Source organism: Cololabis saira, chromosome 24 (genome assembly GCF_033807715.1).
Source record: "Cololabis saira isolate AMF1-May2022 chromosome 24, fColSai1.1, whole genome shotgun sequence".
Classification (NCBI taxonomy): domain Eukaryota; kingdom Metazoa; phylum Chordata; class Actinopteri; order Beloniformes; family Belonidae; genus Cololabis; species Cololabis saira.
Genome location: NC_084610.1, coordinates 2,733,065 through 2,747,837, shown reverse-complemented (window position 1 = coordinate 2,747,837; position 14,773 = coordinate 2,733,065). Strand labels below are relative to the sequence as shown.

Here is a 14,773-nt window from a genome sequence, read left to right as displayed (position 1 = left end):
GGGCTCACTCCACACTCCAGGGGCCCCCAATTAGACTAACAGCTGTACGGGGAGTGTGTGGGCAGCTGCTCTGGGGGCCCCTATGTATGGGGAAGTTTAGTGGGGCCCCAGGCGGTTGCCTAGCAACGCCTCAATACAAAGACCGCCACTGCATACACCCAATTCTTTAAAGGTCCAATAGAAAGCAGGCTGTTTTAATGAGTTTTCTGAGGTCTCTAAATAGGGTACGTAATGTTATTCTGACCAAAGGTTTCCTACATTTACTTTACGTGCCCCACTTCCATCCCTGTGACTGGTCCTCTGATCAGAAGCTGTTGATCCGGCCATCAACAGTTGAATACGTTACACACTGATTGGTTGTTAGTGTCGGTGAGCTGGGGTGGTGATTGGTCGGTTTACAGTGAAGCTACGTGTCCAAGATAGAAATTGACAAATGTCACTCAGTGAAGTTGTCGGGAGTTACAACTGGAAATGAATGCATCAGTGTCTTATCAAGTTCCATTTATTATTATTATTGTCATTATTATTTACACTGAATACAGGCTTATACTTTCCTGAGTTTACGGGTATATTGTCTGATGTATGAAATTGGGTTCAAGGTCAAGGTTAGCCCAAGGTCAAATGTAAAATGTTTGTCTATCTAACATTGTGACTAATTTAGCCACATGCTAACTAGGGCTGTTCGATTATTCGATTTTAAATCGTAATCGCGATTATGTAATTAGAACGATGTTAAAACGTGAAACTCGTAAAATCGATTTTTCACTTTTTTTTTTTTTTTTTTTTTACCTTGTCTGCACACATATTAATGATTGATACCATATTAATGATTGATGGAAATACCTCTCAATACCTGCGACAAGTGCCCCATCGGAGAGGCTCTTTAGTGTAGGAGGGGGCGTTGTAACATGCCACCGGGCATCCCTCAAGCCAGATGCGCTAGACCGGCTCGTGTTCCTTGCAAAAAACTTGCAAATGTGAATAGCAAATGTAATGACTGACATTACACACCTCTACCTCCTTCATGGGTTGCATTATTATTTAGCATGCAAAGACCCAGTTTAGTTTAATTAGAAAATGTCTTGTTTTATTTAATTGGAAATATTATATATATATATACTGTATGTTTGCAAGTGCTGATTTGCTGATTTTTTTTTCAGAGATAAAACTTTATATTTTATTATATTTTTTAAAAAAATTTTCAACTTATTTTACAGAGTTTTGCACTTTATTCATTCATTTTTGGTTTAATAAGAGCAAAGTTTGCACTTAAAGCCCAATGGGGCAAATGTTCAATAAAAAAACAGCATATTTGAAATCATTTCTTTGCCTTTTGTCAATTCACAAAATAATCGTAATCGTAATCGAAAATCGGATTTTGAGAGAAAAAAATCGAGATTTTATTTTTGAGCAAAATCGAACAGCCCTAATGCTAACTGACTCTGCATTGGGTTCATAGCAGCGGCGATGCCAGGATTTCTGTTCTGGGTGGGCCAATGTCATTTTGGATGAGCCTTTAATTAATTACAGGCTACTGACATGGAGCTGAAAATCCCAACTTGATCGTGTCCGTAGTGCCTGAGAGCCTAGTGCGTTAATGCTGAGACACGAGCTGTTGCTGTGGGATTTGACAGCGCAGTGCCGCTCTCTCTCCTGTTAAAAGTTCTGCATGTCTTCCTATAAGTCAGCTGTGCTACCGTGTTGATAGTCTGATAATCCTCAACTCAGCAGAAAGTGCACTTGTGTTTGCTGATTTTATTTTATTTATTTAATTTTTTGTCAGGTCTACCCAAATAAGTCAATATAATGTGTTGTAAAAGTCTCAGTTTCAGTATTTGGCATTGGATCATTTTTCAACTAAATATTTAAATTGTGAAATTTGCAAATGAAGGAAATGACAATAGGACTTAAAGGGGACCTATTATGAAAAACACGTTTTTTTTCTTGTTTTAACATATATAAAGTGGTCTCCCCTCACCCTGCCAGCACAGGGGAGACAAAATACCATGAATTTCTGCAAGGTCTCTGACCCCCGCCTTACAGAATCCCCCAGTGTCACGTGGTTTTTTTTTGAGCCGATTAAAATCTGCTCCCGTCGTGACGTCACGACAGGAGCAGATTTCCATAGGTTCAGCCTCCGCTGCTGAAACCACGCCCACAACCAGCTCTCTACGCAGGCTGGAGCGGTTCTTCCTTGAGCCAGTCGGACGCGGCGCCGCGGATCCAGGTTAAATCATCCAGGTTCCCGGGTGGTTTGGGAGCTGGGTCATCGGGGGTCCGTCCCAGGTCGGACCAGCTTCACCCTCCGAGATTTTCAGCGAAATCTGTCGGTTTGATCACCGGTAACGGGCGATGCGCCCCGGAGCCACGCCGGGCGCCCGGCGTAGCTCCGGGGCCAGCGTTCAGCATCCACCGGGCAGATCCGGCTGAAATAGTGCATAAATGTTATTTATATACAACTCATATTTTATTTTTTTAACAATAAAGTTGCCATTTGTGAAAATTCAGTGTTGTGATTTATTTACAGGCTCGGGCTGCTCTGGCGGAGCGAGGTTTATTCTCCTCCCCTGCTACACGTCATTCAGGGAGCCAATCAGCACAGAGCCTCATTATCATACCCCCCCCTCCCTTAGAATGGAGCACAGAAAAAGAGGTTACAAGCAGTAAAACTAGAGACATGGCCCACAGGCTGGATTCCTGATTTATGTAGAAAAAACAAGCTTTAGATTGTTTTTAAGACATTCAAGGCCTGTTTAAAATATACATTAAATGCCATAATATGTCCCCTTTAAGTTTCACTGCATGTCTGTCAGACTTGTCAAACTTTATGACAAGGTAAAGCTGGTTTTACATTCAATGGGAACCTTAATAGGTGAGATATCCTGAACGTGGCTCACAAATGTTGAAAAAAAGTTTTTTCGTTAAACGAACTGAACCAAATAACTTACAAAGTGACAAACGCACAACTTCTTTCATAATTTACACAAAAGTAAATCGTTATGCTGCCCTGTAATGCGAGTGCATTGCACTGCAATGCAGTGCAAGTGAACGTAGTAGCAGCCAACAGTGAACAGGAGTCTTCAGTGATAATCAGCAGCTTAAACTGTCAAAATCCAGCTCCATGTGTCCAAGAGCAATGGCAAACTGTAGACCACTTACAAAGAATAAAAAATGCCTTAAAAACAGCCTTCAGTTATTAGTAAGGAAACTTTTAGGACACAAAGATTTTCAGAGGAGTTTATTCTGGTCACTTATTCAGATCGACTGTCTTTTGGAGGACAGAAAACGTTGCATTAAATCGCGGGTGTTCATCATGTGCTGTTTCTTGTTCAGTAAATAATGGCATGGTGTAATGTATAATGTCTTGGAAGAGCCAGAAGAATGCCCCGATAATTAAATCTTACAATGGACTTTATTGTTTGTTGACTTAAAAATAATTTTCAAATCTTTAAAAACCAGTCACAGGAAGATAAATGACATTAAAACACCTTAATTATGGCATCTGTCATATTTTCAGACCACTGTTACTTGAATACAACATCTGGATGTCTGACGCTCTCCAACGTGACTCCTGAACACAGCGGCCGCTACACGCCAGAGATCAGCGACAAAGTCAAAGACCCCATTGAAATCAAGATCATCTGTAAGTGGAGGAATTTAGTCTCAAGCTTGGCTGCTTTTGTTTGCTTTTAATCTGATTTCAAAAACATTTTCATGTGTTGTCCTCCTGTCAGCTCCAGTCCCCAAACCCACTGTTTCCTCAGACTGCAACGATGAAAAGACCCAGTGTAATCTGACCTGTGAAGGCATCATCACTGATAACCATGGACCAGTCAAGTCTAGCTGGATACTTGGTGACAACAATGTTACTGGAACCAAGACGTTTCAAATAACACAGGTACAAGCGTTTTCGTCTATGAATATTTATTTCTGGTAAATAAGCCTCTACTGCTAAAGTATACGTGCTTACTCTTTTTTTACTAATCTAAATATTCCAACAGCAGCCGATGGAAACTCAAATTACTTCATGTCTTTTGTTGTCAAAATTTGAATCAAATATAGGGCGAAACCGTTTGCATATAACAAACCCTCCACTCATCGGTTTTCCAAAAAACTGTATTTAAATCAAGTTGTAACCATCTAAGTTCCAGGATGAGATTTGTTGCAGTTCCTCGACTAGCTGCAAAAGCAAATCAATCTCCTCGGTCAAACGTCTGCCAGCAGCTCTGCAGACCAGGGATCAGTTGATCTGATTGAAATACGGTGGACGTGTTGTCATTGGCTTCCCAAGCCTCATGTCTGAGCTCATTATTAAGAAAAAGAGGCTTCTTAAGGGGGTCTTTAAAAACGAATATGTCACGTGACTGAATCCCTTGTCCAATGTTTTTTTTACAGGCTATGGTATATGTAATGTTTCGGGGTGCTGGGCTACGCTATATTGGCAAGAACTGACTAATTGTGCTTAAACCAAACATTAGTAAATGGGCAGAATGAACCAGTCTGACAGCCAGCTGGGATACATCCACCTTAACCTCCGTCATCAGAAGATGGCTATTTTGTTTGGTGTTTTTAACCTACGATCATGACCAGGGGCGTTTCTTGGGACTGAGAACATTGGGGGCTGAGCCCAGACCCTTATAGCGAAGCCTATAGGATCCTACCTGGGGAAAAAGGCTCAATGCTTTCTTGAGCCTTATTGTGTCTTGTCTACAGCCAAACACTGCCAAAATGTACCAGAATAAAACATATTATATTGATAGAAACAGGATGATTCGCTTATAGATAACACAGGAATTAAAGCAAAAAGAGGTTGCCACCTTTCAGAAATAGAAATAAAGGACGCCCCGATTTCAGCAGCGCAGGAGCCAAAAAAACCCCCAAAACTTCTAAACTGCATAAAAATGTGTTTATTTTATATGAAAAAACGTGTTCTTTAATAGCATTGAACTTGCATGACTGTACAGACAGCCAACCATATAGCAGCTGAAATAGCCGCCTATGCTATGTATGTCCACATCAGCCAAGGTGTAGAATATTGCTTCAGGTGAAGAATATGGTGTAAAAGTTAATTTATTTCAATAATTCAACTAGAATATGGTGTAAAAGTTAACTTATTTCAATAATTCAACTAGAATATGGTGTAAAAGTTAACTTATTTCAATAATTCAACTAGAATATGGTGTAAAAGTTAACTTATTTCAATAATTCAACTAGAATATGGTGTAAAAGTTAACTTATTTCAATAATTCAACTAGAATATGGTGTAAAAGTTAACTTATTTCAATAATTCAACTAGAATATGGCGTAAAAGTTAATTTATTTCAATAATTCAACTAGAATTTGGTGTAAAAGTTAACTTATTTCAATAATTCAACTAGAATATGGAGTAAAAGTTAATTTATTTCAATAATTCAACTAGAATTTGGTGTAAAAGTTAACTTATTTCAATAATTCAACTAGAATATGGTGTAAAAGTTAATTTATTTCAATAATTCAACTTAAAAGGTGAAACTAATATAACCTAGTCTTATTACATGCAAAGCAAGATAAACTGAACCTTTTATTTGTTATAATTTTGATGATGGAATTTTTGAATTATTGATTTCATAAAATATTCTCTAATTTATTTTTTATTTGGGGTTTTCATAAACTTTGAGCCATAATCAGAGAGCAGCGTCTTGTTGGTGCAGCAAACTGCTGCACGCAGTGACGGACACTGGCTGATTTATGGTTCCGCGTTGCACCAACGCAGAACTTACAGCGTATAATAAGCGGGGATGTTAACGTACGGTGCGCGTCGCCGCGTACCCTACACCGACGATTTAACGCGGAACCATAAATCAGGCTTAACGCGGGCGAATTTGTCAGTTTTCTTTTCGTCTTTTCAACTGAGCACGCAAACACAAACTGAGGGTGCAATGCTTGCTTATGCACCCTCTTAGAACCGGGCCTGGCATAATATATGTCCGTATTGGTTCAATACGGAACTTTTAATTCCCAATTCCCAAGCCCTACCTGGAGGTGAAGCCCGAGTCCTCCCGGCTGTCTGGCACATATAAAGATCTGGGCACAGACACAGCAGGTCCTGTTGTCCCGCCACAAAGATTTTGCTGGCCTTAATGTTTCCTGTGGTTTATTTTGTTCATTATTGTTAAATTTAGTGTTGATGTGTGTGTGACAGACGTGTGTATGGGGCGTTAATGAAAATACGGGACAAATAGAGTCCCGTATTAGTTCAATACGGGACGCAATCCATCTCTCTGATTGGTCTTGGTGTCTCGACGTCATCCCCTATTGCATCCACTGATAATGGAAAACTACAACTTCTTTAGTGACTCGTAATGTACAGTTATGATTTTTTTCTTCTGAAGTTGAATTATCCGGGGCTAAAGAAAAAACGTCCGGGGCTGAAGCCCCGGATGCCCAGGCCAGGCGACGCCACTGATCATGACTAACGTCACCTCACATTCATAATGATCAGGGGCCTCATTTATAAAAGAGTGCGCAGGATTCATACTAAAAGTGCACGTAAAGCCAAAAGCTGAAAATGGCGGGCGCAAAAATTTTTTATAAATTTTTTAAAACCGCGTGCACGCACGCTTGCACGCAATGTTCGCTTTATAAATCACAGTCCAGCTGGAAGGTTGCGCAGCTGAATTCGGCTCATATCCCGCCCTCTACACGCCCACTTTTTACCATAAATGGGCAATGCAAAGTAGTATTTGCATATGAATGAGCAGGGCTTTCCACAAGCGCCGGCTGCCGGCCATATAGCTGACTACTCGAGTAGGTCCAGCCGGCTACTTTAATGACGCTTATTTTTATAGCCTATAAATATTATTTTTCGATTTTAATAAAATTAAATGTTTTTCTCTTAGACTGACAATAATGTCAAACTGAACCGCACTCATTAAAGTTGTGATTCGCTCTGCTTGTACCACAAATTACTTTGATCACCGCCGACTTCATAGAGAAACTCCGCGGCCCCGTCATGCGGTGTGTGTGTGTGCGTGCGTGTGTGTGTGTGCGCGCTCAGCGGAGTGAATGTGTCGGAACTCGGATCAACAAGCAGAGCTCACCAGATGATTCTTTTGTCACCATAAAAACGGTACGTCCTTACTTACTCAGGCTATCCACTACAACATTTAATCAGTTTAATCAGTTCGTATTAAAAAAGAGAGATGCCAAAAGAAAGCCTAACCGCGTTGCATCGTTTAGCCCAAAACGTTCTACCGGTAATCTAGTCTTCTCTTTAAGCGTTCAATTAGCACCACCTGCGACACGTGAGTATGTATTTTCATACACTTCAATAGTTACACTAATGAATAAAAGAAGATGCAATGGCGAGTGAGTTGTAATAATAATGATAATACAGTGTTTCCTACAATTGTACAGGCTTGGCAGGGCGCCAGGCCAATGAGGCCAGAAAAGAAAAAAAATAATATGCAAAAAATAAGCGACGTATCTATCCATTCATTCAGAAATCAATAATCATTTCCATTTGGGAGCCTCTGTGCGGCGCTGAATATGCAATGCGATGTTTTGCGGTGTGCTTCTCATTGAAATGACTGGAGGCAACACGTTGCGGCAGTGAGTGAAGCCTGAATTATGGATCTGTGTTAAATCGCCGCGTACCCTACGCCGTAGGCTCTGCGTTGGTGTAACGCGGAACCATAAATCAGCCTTAAGTCCCTTTATGCTAATACTGTGAGAAATAACCTCTCATAATAGCGGTACTACAGTTAATACATGTAATAAATGCTCCTACTGCCGTTTCTGCTGGCTACTGAGTTCCGTAAGTGGCGAGCAGTGTTGTGCTAGTTACTGAAAAATAGTAACTAGTTACCGTTACTAGTTACTTCATTAAAAAAGTAACTCAGTTAGTAACTCAGTTACTTAGACCAAAATGTAATGCGTTACTATGAAAAGTAACTATTGAGTTACTTTAAATATTTTTTTTTTAAATGCTCCCATTAATGCCCCTCTAGCCTTCATTTCAGCAGGTTCTGTATGGATTTGCATTGTGCCTTGTGTTCTGCATTGTGATTGGCTAAACAGTCTCCCCGCTTCTCTACGTCCTGTGTCAATAACGTTGGTTGCTTAGCAACAAGCTCAGAACGGCCAATGAGCTTCAGCAGCAGCTCAGGAACAGGACTCTGATGAATCGTTCATTACAATCTCAAATATAACCAATGGTGGCACGTCGGTTTATAAGAATCTTTTTGTCCAGAAGAAAAAAAAGCGACAAAACGACCTATAACTATTTTCTTCTCTCGAAAAAACACACCTGCACCAATGGCTTTAGGAGAAAAAGACGCTACAGAGTCGGGATGCAGCGGCTCAGAAGAGCAGTGGAATACGTGTGAGGCGGGGCTGATCTCTGCAATTTGAAGCCTTTTTAATTGTAAAAAGAATTTCACTTACCACAGGTTCTTTTTGGAACGTAACCGCTGCGAAAAACGAGGGATTACTGTAATGACAATATCTCCACGTTGCGAAACTCGCCTTCTCTTGGCTCACCATGACCGCGGTGAAGTTAGTTTTATGTTGGATATTCGACAGACGTTCGCTCTGGGGGCATTTCTGTCGAATATCCAACGAATATCCAACGTAAAACTAACTTCACCGCGGTCTCGGCATGACCGTCATGTTTTTGAAAGCACACACACATCCACACTACGTTTCCTCCGGTCTCCGCGTGCGGGGAAAAAAGCTTCACTGTAGCCAGAAATAACGGAGTAACGCACCTTTGGTAACGGTAACTGCGTTACTGAATTTAAAAAGTAATGCGTTAGAGTATTAGTTACCGCAAAACTAACGGCGTTACTGTAACGCGTTACTAAATAACGCGTTAGTCCCAACACTGGTGGCGAGTGAGTTTTAACTCCTTAATTACTAACCAGCATCAGAGTCACGCACAGTACACAAACTGTGATGTTAGAGAGCCACGTTTTGGTCAATTTAAGCAACAGCATCGCCAGCTGCTTGACAGTGGCTCAACTCATTAGTTTACTGTTTTTGTTGTTAATAATGTCATTGCAATTTTATCTATGCAATTGTGAAAAAAATGACAAAATAAATGAAAAACTGTGAACAACCGCATTCCGTAGGCTATTCGGTACTCAGTATTCAGCCAAGTCTTTAAATTTTATTCCGCTTCAGTTTCCGCCTCCAATTTTCATTTCAGTGCATCCCTAGTTTTTTCGGTGGGCTCCGTAGAGCCCCTAAAGGCTCTACGGAGCCCCTCATTTGTTCTGTCCTCAGTCACTCTACGGTTGTCGCGGTGGGTGACTGACTCTGAGCTTCAAACACAGAGGGACACGATCAGCGCTAGTATATTATAAGTCTGATATGTGATGACATTAAGAGTATGACATGAATCTGGCTTCATTTCACCACCTCACAGCCTGCGTAGCCAGTTCCCCATATCTTAAGTAAGTTCGTACGGGAGGGTCAGGGTTGCCGTAGGGATACGCAGATTTTTCGGTTAGTTTTTTCTTTTTAAATCCCAACCTTTGCGTAGAAGGTGGCTTGCGCATCTTTCAGCCCTGTTTTGTGCGCAAGCAAGCTTTATAAATGAGGCCCCAGATCATCCTTGTATTTGGTCTCGCCTCTGAATTCAGATTGATAAATATTTTGTTAATCCCCAAAGGGAAATTAGTTGCTGCAGTTGTCTTGATTGACGTCACTGCAGTGTCATTGTAGAGGTTTATTGCTGTGGACAAGAAGGACATCCGAAACAATCTGGGTCCTACATCCCCAAGTCATGACAAAATCGCTGTGTTGTGAAGAGGATACTCAGGGTTTTCCATGATGTTCATCATTTAATGAATGTGCAAGGGAGGGAGGAACATTCAGCTCCAGAACAGAGCCAGACTTCTTTATCAGTTTGTTAAGTTTCTTTAAGTCACTGGCTCTGATGCTGCTTTGAACTCTCCACAACAAACTTATAGATGATATACATGTACATCATCTTGCTGCAAACGCTGAACCTAAGCTTCCTTAAGAAGTAGAGTCTCCTCTGTCCTTTCCATTAACAATATCAATGTTATATGTTGTCCAGGTGAACACAGAGGTTTTTATACTCCTCCACCACTTCTCCTGCCCTGAACTATTTAACTAATTCCTGGCCCTCCGAAAATCCACAATCCTCTCTGTAGCAAGCTCGTTGCCAGTGGGGCCGAGGACACAGAGTTTTGTGCAGGAACCGGTTTATTCACTCCTTCACTGCAGACACACATACACCAGCACCTTCAGCAGAGACCCCTTGCTGCTGTGCAGCCACTCCTTATGTAGCCAGGCAGGGTGGAGAGGTTGATGGGGCACACCTGTGCCACACTCTCCTTTTTCTTTTCACATTCAAATGAAGAGGATTGTTCCACACCATGCCATGAAACATCTGGGCAGCACCTTCTGAAGTGGTAACAATGATGCAGCAGTAGTAAGATCCATGACACAGGTGGAGGACGAGCAGCTGAGATGGGACAGGGAAGCTGTGGGTCAAGATTGGGAGGTCTGTTTGGCTGGGAGCAGGAGAGGAGGATTCTGGGATTGTTGACAAATGTGTTCAGTTCATTGGTCCAGACTTCATCTACTGTATCTGGTCCTCCCTCTGCGTGAAGCCTGTGATCTCTGACCACATACCTCTTATGGATTTCCCAACCCTGGCCCAGGGGGAAACTATCCTGCATGTTTTAGGTGTCTTGCAGCAACACACCTGATTCTAATTAATCATCATCATCAGCTCATCATCAAGGTCTGTACAAGTCTTTTAATGACACAGATATTTGTATCAGGGTGATGCAGGGAAACATCTAAAACAATCAGGTCAGTCTCCCCGAGGACCAGGGTTGGGGAAACACTGCTCCAGCTTCCTCCTGTACCGTGGTCAATCACACACTCGTTCCTCTCCATGCGGCTCACAGAGTGAATCCCAGGGCCAATCCCAATACACCCCCTACTTTCTACCACTAGCCCTCACTCACTACCACTAGCCCTAAAAATGAAGCCACAGCGGTAGGGCCCTTGTAATCTTCCCTAGGGATTGGGACACCACTTGTTATGTCACTGCGTGGTTTACGGTCGGGTACGTAAGCGACTGCGTAGTTACGTTTGCACATACGTCACACCATATCAGGAAGCTGATTTATGGTTCTGCGTTAAATCGACGCAGAGCCTACGGTGTAGGTTACACGGCGACGCACACCGTCGCCGCGTAACCTACGGCGTAGGCTCTGCGTTGGTGTAACGCGGAACCATAAGTCAGCCTTTATTCTGGCGTGATCTTCGCAACAACGGGCAAACGAGTGATTATGTACATTCACTGAGTGAATATTATGAAACTAAAATATATTTTTCTCGCTAGAAATGTAATCAAAACGCATTTTTATGCAGAAACTAACTCAAAATATTGATTTTATTCACTAAAAATTAGAAATTTCCGCCATGTTTTTTTGTTTGATTCAGTCCGCAAATGATGACATTCTGGGAAATGTTTTTGGTCGCGAAGTCAACATCTGAAATCCCTCACTGTGAAGGGCTAGATTCATATCCACTAGCCCTCGTTTTCCGCACTCCCCCTAGATGCAAAGAGGAATTGGGACACCACTACCGTCACAGGAACGCGCAAGATTTAGGAGTAGGGCTGAAAAGTAGGACTAGGGGGGGATTGGGACTGGCCCCCAGTTTGTAGCCTCAAGACCCCCTGCAGAGTTTCTGCAGCAGAGTTTCTGCAGCCTTGTGACCACCTCCCGACCGTCGTTATGGCCACAGGTTCCCTCTGGATGATGAGTTTGTAGGTGACGGAGAGAGACAGGATTCATCTTCCCAAGAGAAGGTCATGCAGAGGAGCTTTATGCATCTCTGACATTTTGTTTTCCCCGGGAAAACACTTGATAAACTGTTGAATTGTGGAAAATGTGGGAGAGAGAGAGACGTGGTTGAAGTCATCAGTGATGGCTCAGAACGCGCTGGGTTGTGTGTCTGTAACTTAGCAACAGCAGAGCTGATGTCACCCTCGCGTCTGTCCTCGCTGACGACGGGATGTAAACTGCCACAATGACACTGGTGAACCTTTTCAGTCGATTAAAACGACGGTAAACCTCGGCTAACAGTTCAGTGTCCAGCTGCAGTTTAGTTGTTTCTTGGTCCCATCTCTTTGTGTTCGCTGGTACAATCTCTGATGCTTGTTCATCATTTCAAAATAAAATGTAAGTTTGGATTGTCTGCAGATATTTTATAAGCCGTTTGTTCATTTTATAGAAGAACCAGGAAAATCCCATCGGCTGTGTCCTGGAAAACCCTGTCAGCCGCAAGGAGAGTGAACACATAAGCAACCCTTTAACTGGTGAGTTTTCACACATCACTGTTTATCGGCTCACGTCTTCAATTCTCTCAGGAGTCAAGTTATGATTGAATCCCAAGATACATTGTAATCAGGCATCAGAATCTTCCGCGGATCCGCGGAATTCCGCGGATTTTGGTCTCAGCAAAAAATTTCCGCGGAACGGGGGAAAAAAAAAAAAATTCCCCAAACAACGGACTCGAAAACGCGATGCACCAGGCCAGAAAAGAAAAAAAATAATATGCAAGAAATAAGCGACGTATCTATCCATTCATTCAGAAATCAAAAATCATTTCCATTTGGGAGCTGTCATATGAGAGTTTTATTCAGGGACTGTTTTGTGTACACGCGCATTGATCTGAATGCACCGGTAAGGAGAACGCGGCGGCGGTGCGGAAAGTAGTCCCGGCTGAAGTGTTAACGAGTGTGTGACAGAGCAGTGGAAATAAAGACCATAAAAAGGAGTAATATTGTCCGGTATTCTTCGGGAAATAACCTCCACAGGAGCCTCTGTGCGGCGCTGAATATGCAATGCAGTTTTGCGGTGTGCTTCTCATTGAAATGACTGGAGGCAACATGTTGCGGCAGTGAGTGAAGCCTGAATTATGGTTCTGCGTTAAATCGACGCAGAGCCTACGGCGTAGGGTACGCGGCGACGCGCACCGTACGGCCGTAGGCTCTGTGTTGGTGTAACGCGGGACCAGAAATCAGCCTTAAGTCCCTTTAGGCTAATACTGTGAGAAATAACCTCTCATAATAGCGGCACTACAGTTAATAAATGTAATAAATGCTCCTACTGCCGTTTCTGCTGGCTACTGAGTCCCCTAAGTGGCGAGTGAGTTTTAACTCCTTAATTACTAACCAGCGTCAGAGTCACGCACAGTAAACAAACTGTGATGTTAGAGATTGATAAAAGACCACCAGAATGCACCATTTTGAGTCTATTTTCAACATTTTTCGGGGGGGCATGCCCCCGGACCCCCCTAGAGGGTTCGGGCGCGTTGCGCCCTCACTCGTCCACGTCGAGAATTTTCCTCTTTTTTTAGGACAAGCCGTTCTGATGCCTGTGTAATGAAACTTAAATGTTTCTCTCGCTCTCCTGTTTTTTTTTGTAGGAATAAGGAACCGTCCAATCAGTGCTATAGGGATAGGGATTCCACTGGTCCTGGTTGTCCTGGTTGTTGTGGCTCTGGTCTCGTATTTTATTTGTAACAAAAGTAAGTACTCATTAAACTGTCACATTCATTGTACTAGATGTATGTTAGTCTGTCATCATCATAAACACACACACAGATTGATACGCAGGTTTGGGATGTAAACGTGTCCTTGGCCACTTGATTAAACCAAAACTGCTGAGAGCAGCAAAATGTAGCCTTGGCCCAACTAAGGGCCCGATTTACTAAGATCCTAAATAAAGAGTACTAAATTGCGTGTGAACTGAAAAAGTTTGCACGTGCTGTTGTTGTGTGTTTTGCGGGTGATCAACTAAGAATGCTCGCGGAATTGATAACAGGTGCAAACTCAGTATTTAAATGAGGTGTTGCGAACGTATTAAATACAGACGCAATCACAATCCCCGCAAAAACTTTCAGGCTTGATAAATCTCATTGCGCGTGGTAAATGGAGATATTTGCATTTTCCCCTCCCAGTATTTAGCGCTTTCTGGCAGGTACGCCCCATATTGATTATTCATCAGGGCAAAAGTACTAAATGAATTGCGTGTGCTATTTTGCTCATTTGAGAGGCGCAGTCCTTTTTGCACGCTGTTAGTAGATCAGCTTGCACTTTGGTTTGCGAGTGCTGTCAAGTTTGCACACGTTTTTACGCACGCAAACCTTTAGTAAATCAGGCCCTAAGTGTACAGACTGGTAGTCTGCTCAAAAAAAGATTAACACTGACCTTAAAGATGATTTTGTCGACTAAAATCGCAAGATGAATCATCCTTTATGCCTTAAAATCAGTATCCTTCCTTTATTTCATCGTTATCCTGCATCAAGACGCCTGATGAATGTTCTGACCCTTTTGCATGCAACTGTTTAATTACATCTACTGAAATCTGGATCATCTCTCAAGTGTTATTCTTGGTAACTTAGACACACAGTTTAATTGTTTTAATCTTAATTGTAAAACTGGGGACGCCAGAGAAAGAGATGAAATTCACCACAACTAAATATCTCATTGTATTTCTTAGTGAAGAAATACGTTTTTTTTGGAGCAGAATAATGATTTTTTTAAGCCTAAAGTTTATTTGTACAGCACTTTTCAGCAACAAGGCAATTCAAGGTGATTTACATAATAACAATTTAAAAAGTGAAGAGGAGAAAAAAGTTGCAGTGGCAGAATAAAGAAAAGTTAGTTTAGTAATGACATTAACGTTGTTTAAATCTAAATTCATAAAGGTTTAAATAATTTGGTCAAAGTCATCTGTAA

At 42.0% G+C, this 14,773-nt stretch overlaps 2 protein-coding genes across 2 annotated transcripts in view; both read left to right on the top strand.

Annotated features, from left to right (window-relative positions):
- Positions 1-14,773, top strand: part of LOC133425044 (NACHT, LRR and PYD domains-containing protein 12-like) — a 210,295-nt gene that overhangs the window by 108,286 nt on the left and 87,236 nt on the right. The gene's annotated exons all lie outside the window — the stretch shown is intronic.
- LOC133425062 (uncharacterized) overlaps positions 1-14,773 on the top strand; it is a 31,193-nt gene that overhangs the window by 5,089 nt on the left and 11,331 nt on the right. Inside the window, exons 3-6 of the mRNA XM_061715723.1 lie at positions 3,518-3,643; positions 3,735-3,898; positions 12,262-12,346; positions 13,459-13,560. Of these exons, the coding sequence (XP_061571707.1) occupies positions 3,518-3,643; positions 3,735-3,898; positions 12,262-12,346; positions 13,459-13,560 (477 nt within the window). The remainder of the gene's footprint in view (positions 1-3,517; positions 3,644-3,734; positions 3,899-12,261; positions 12,347-13,458; positions 13,561-14,773) is intronic.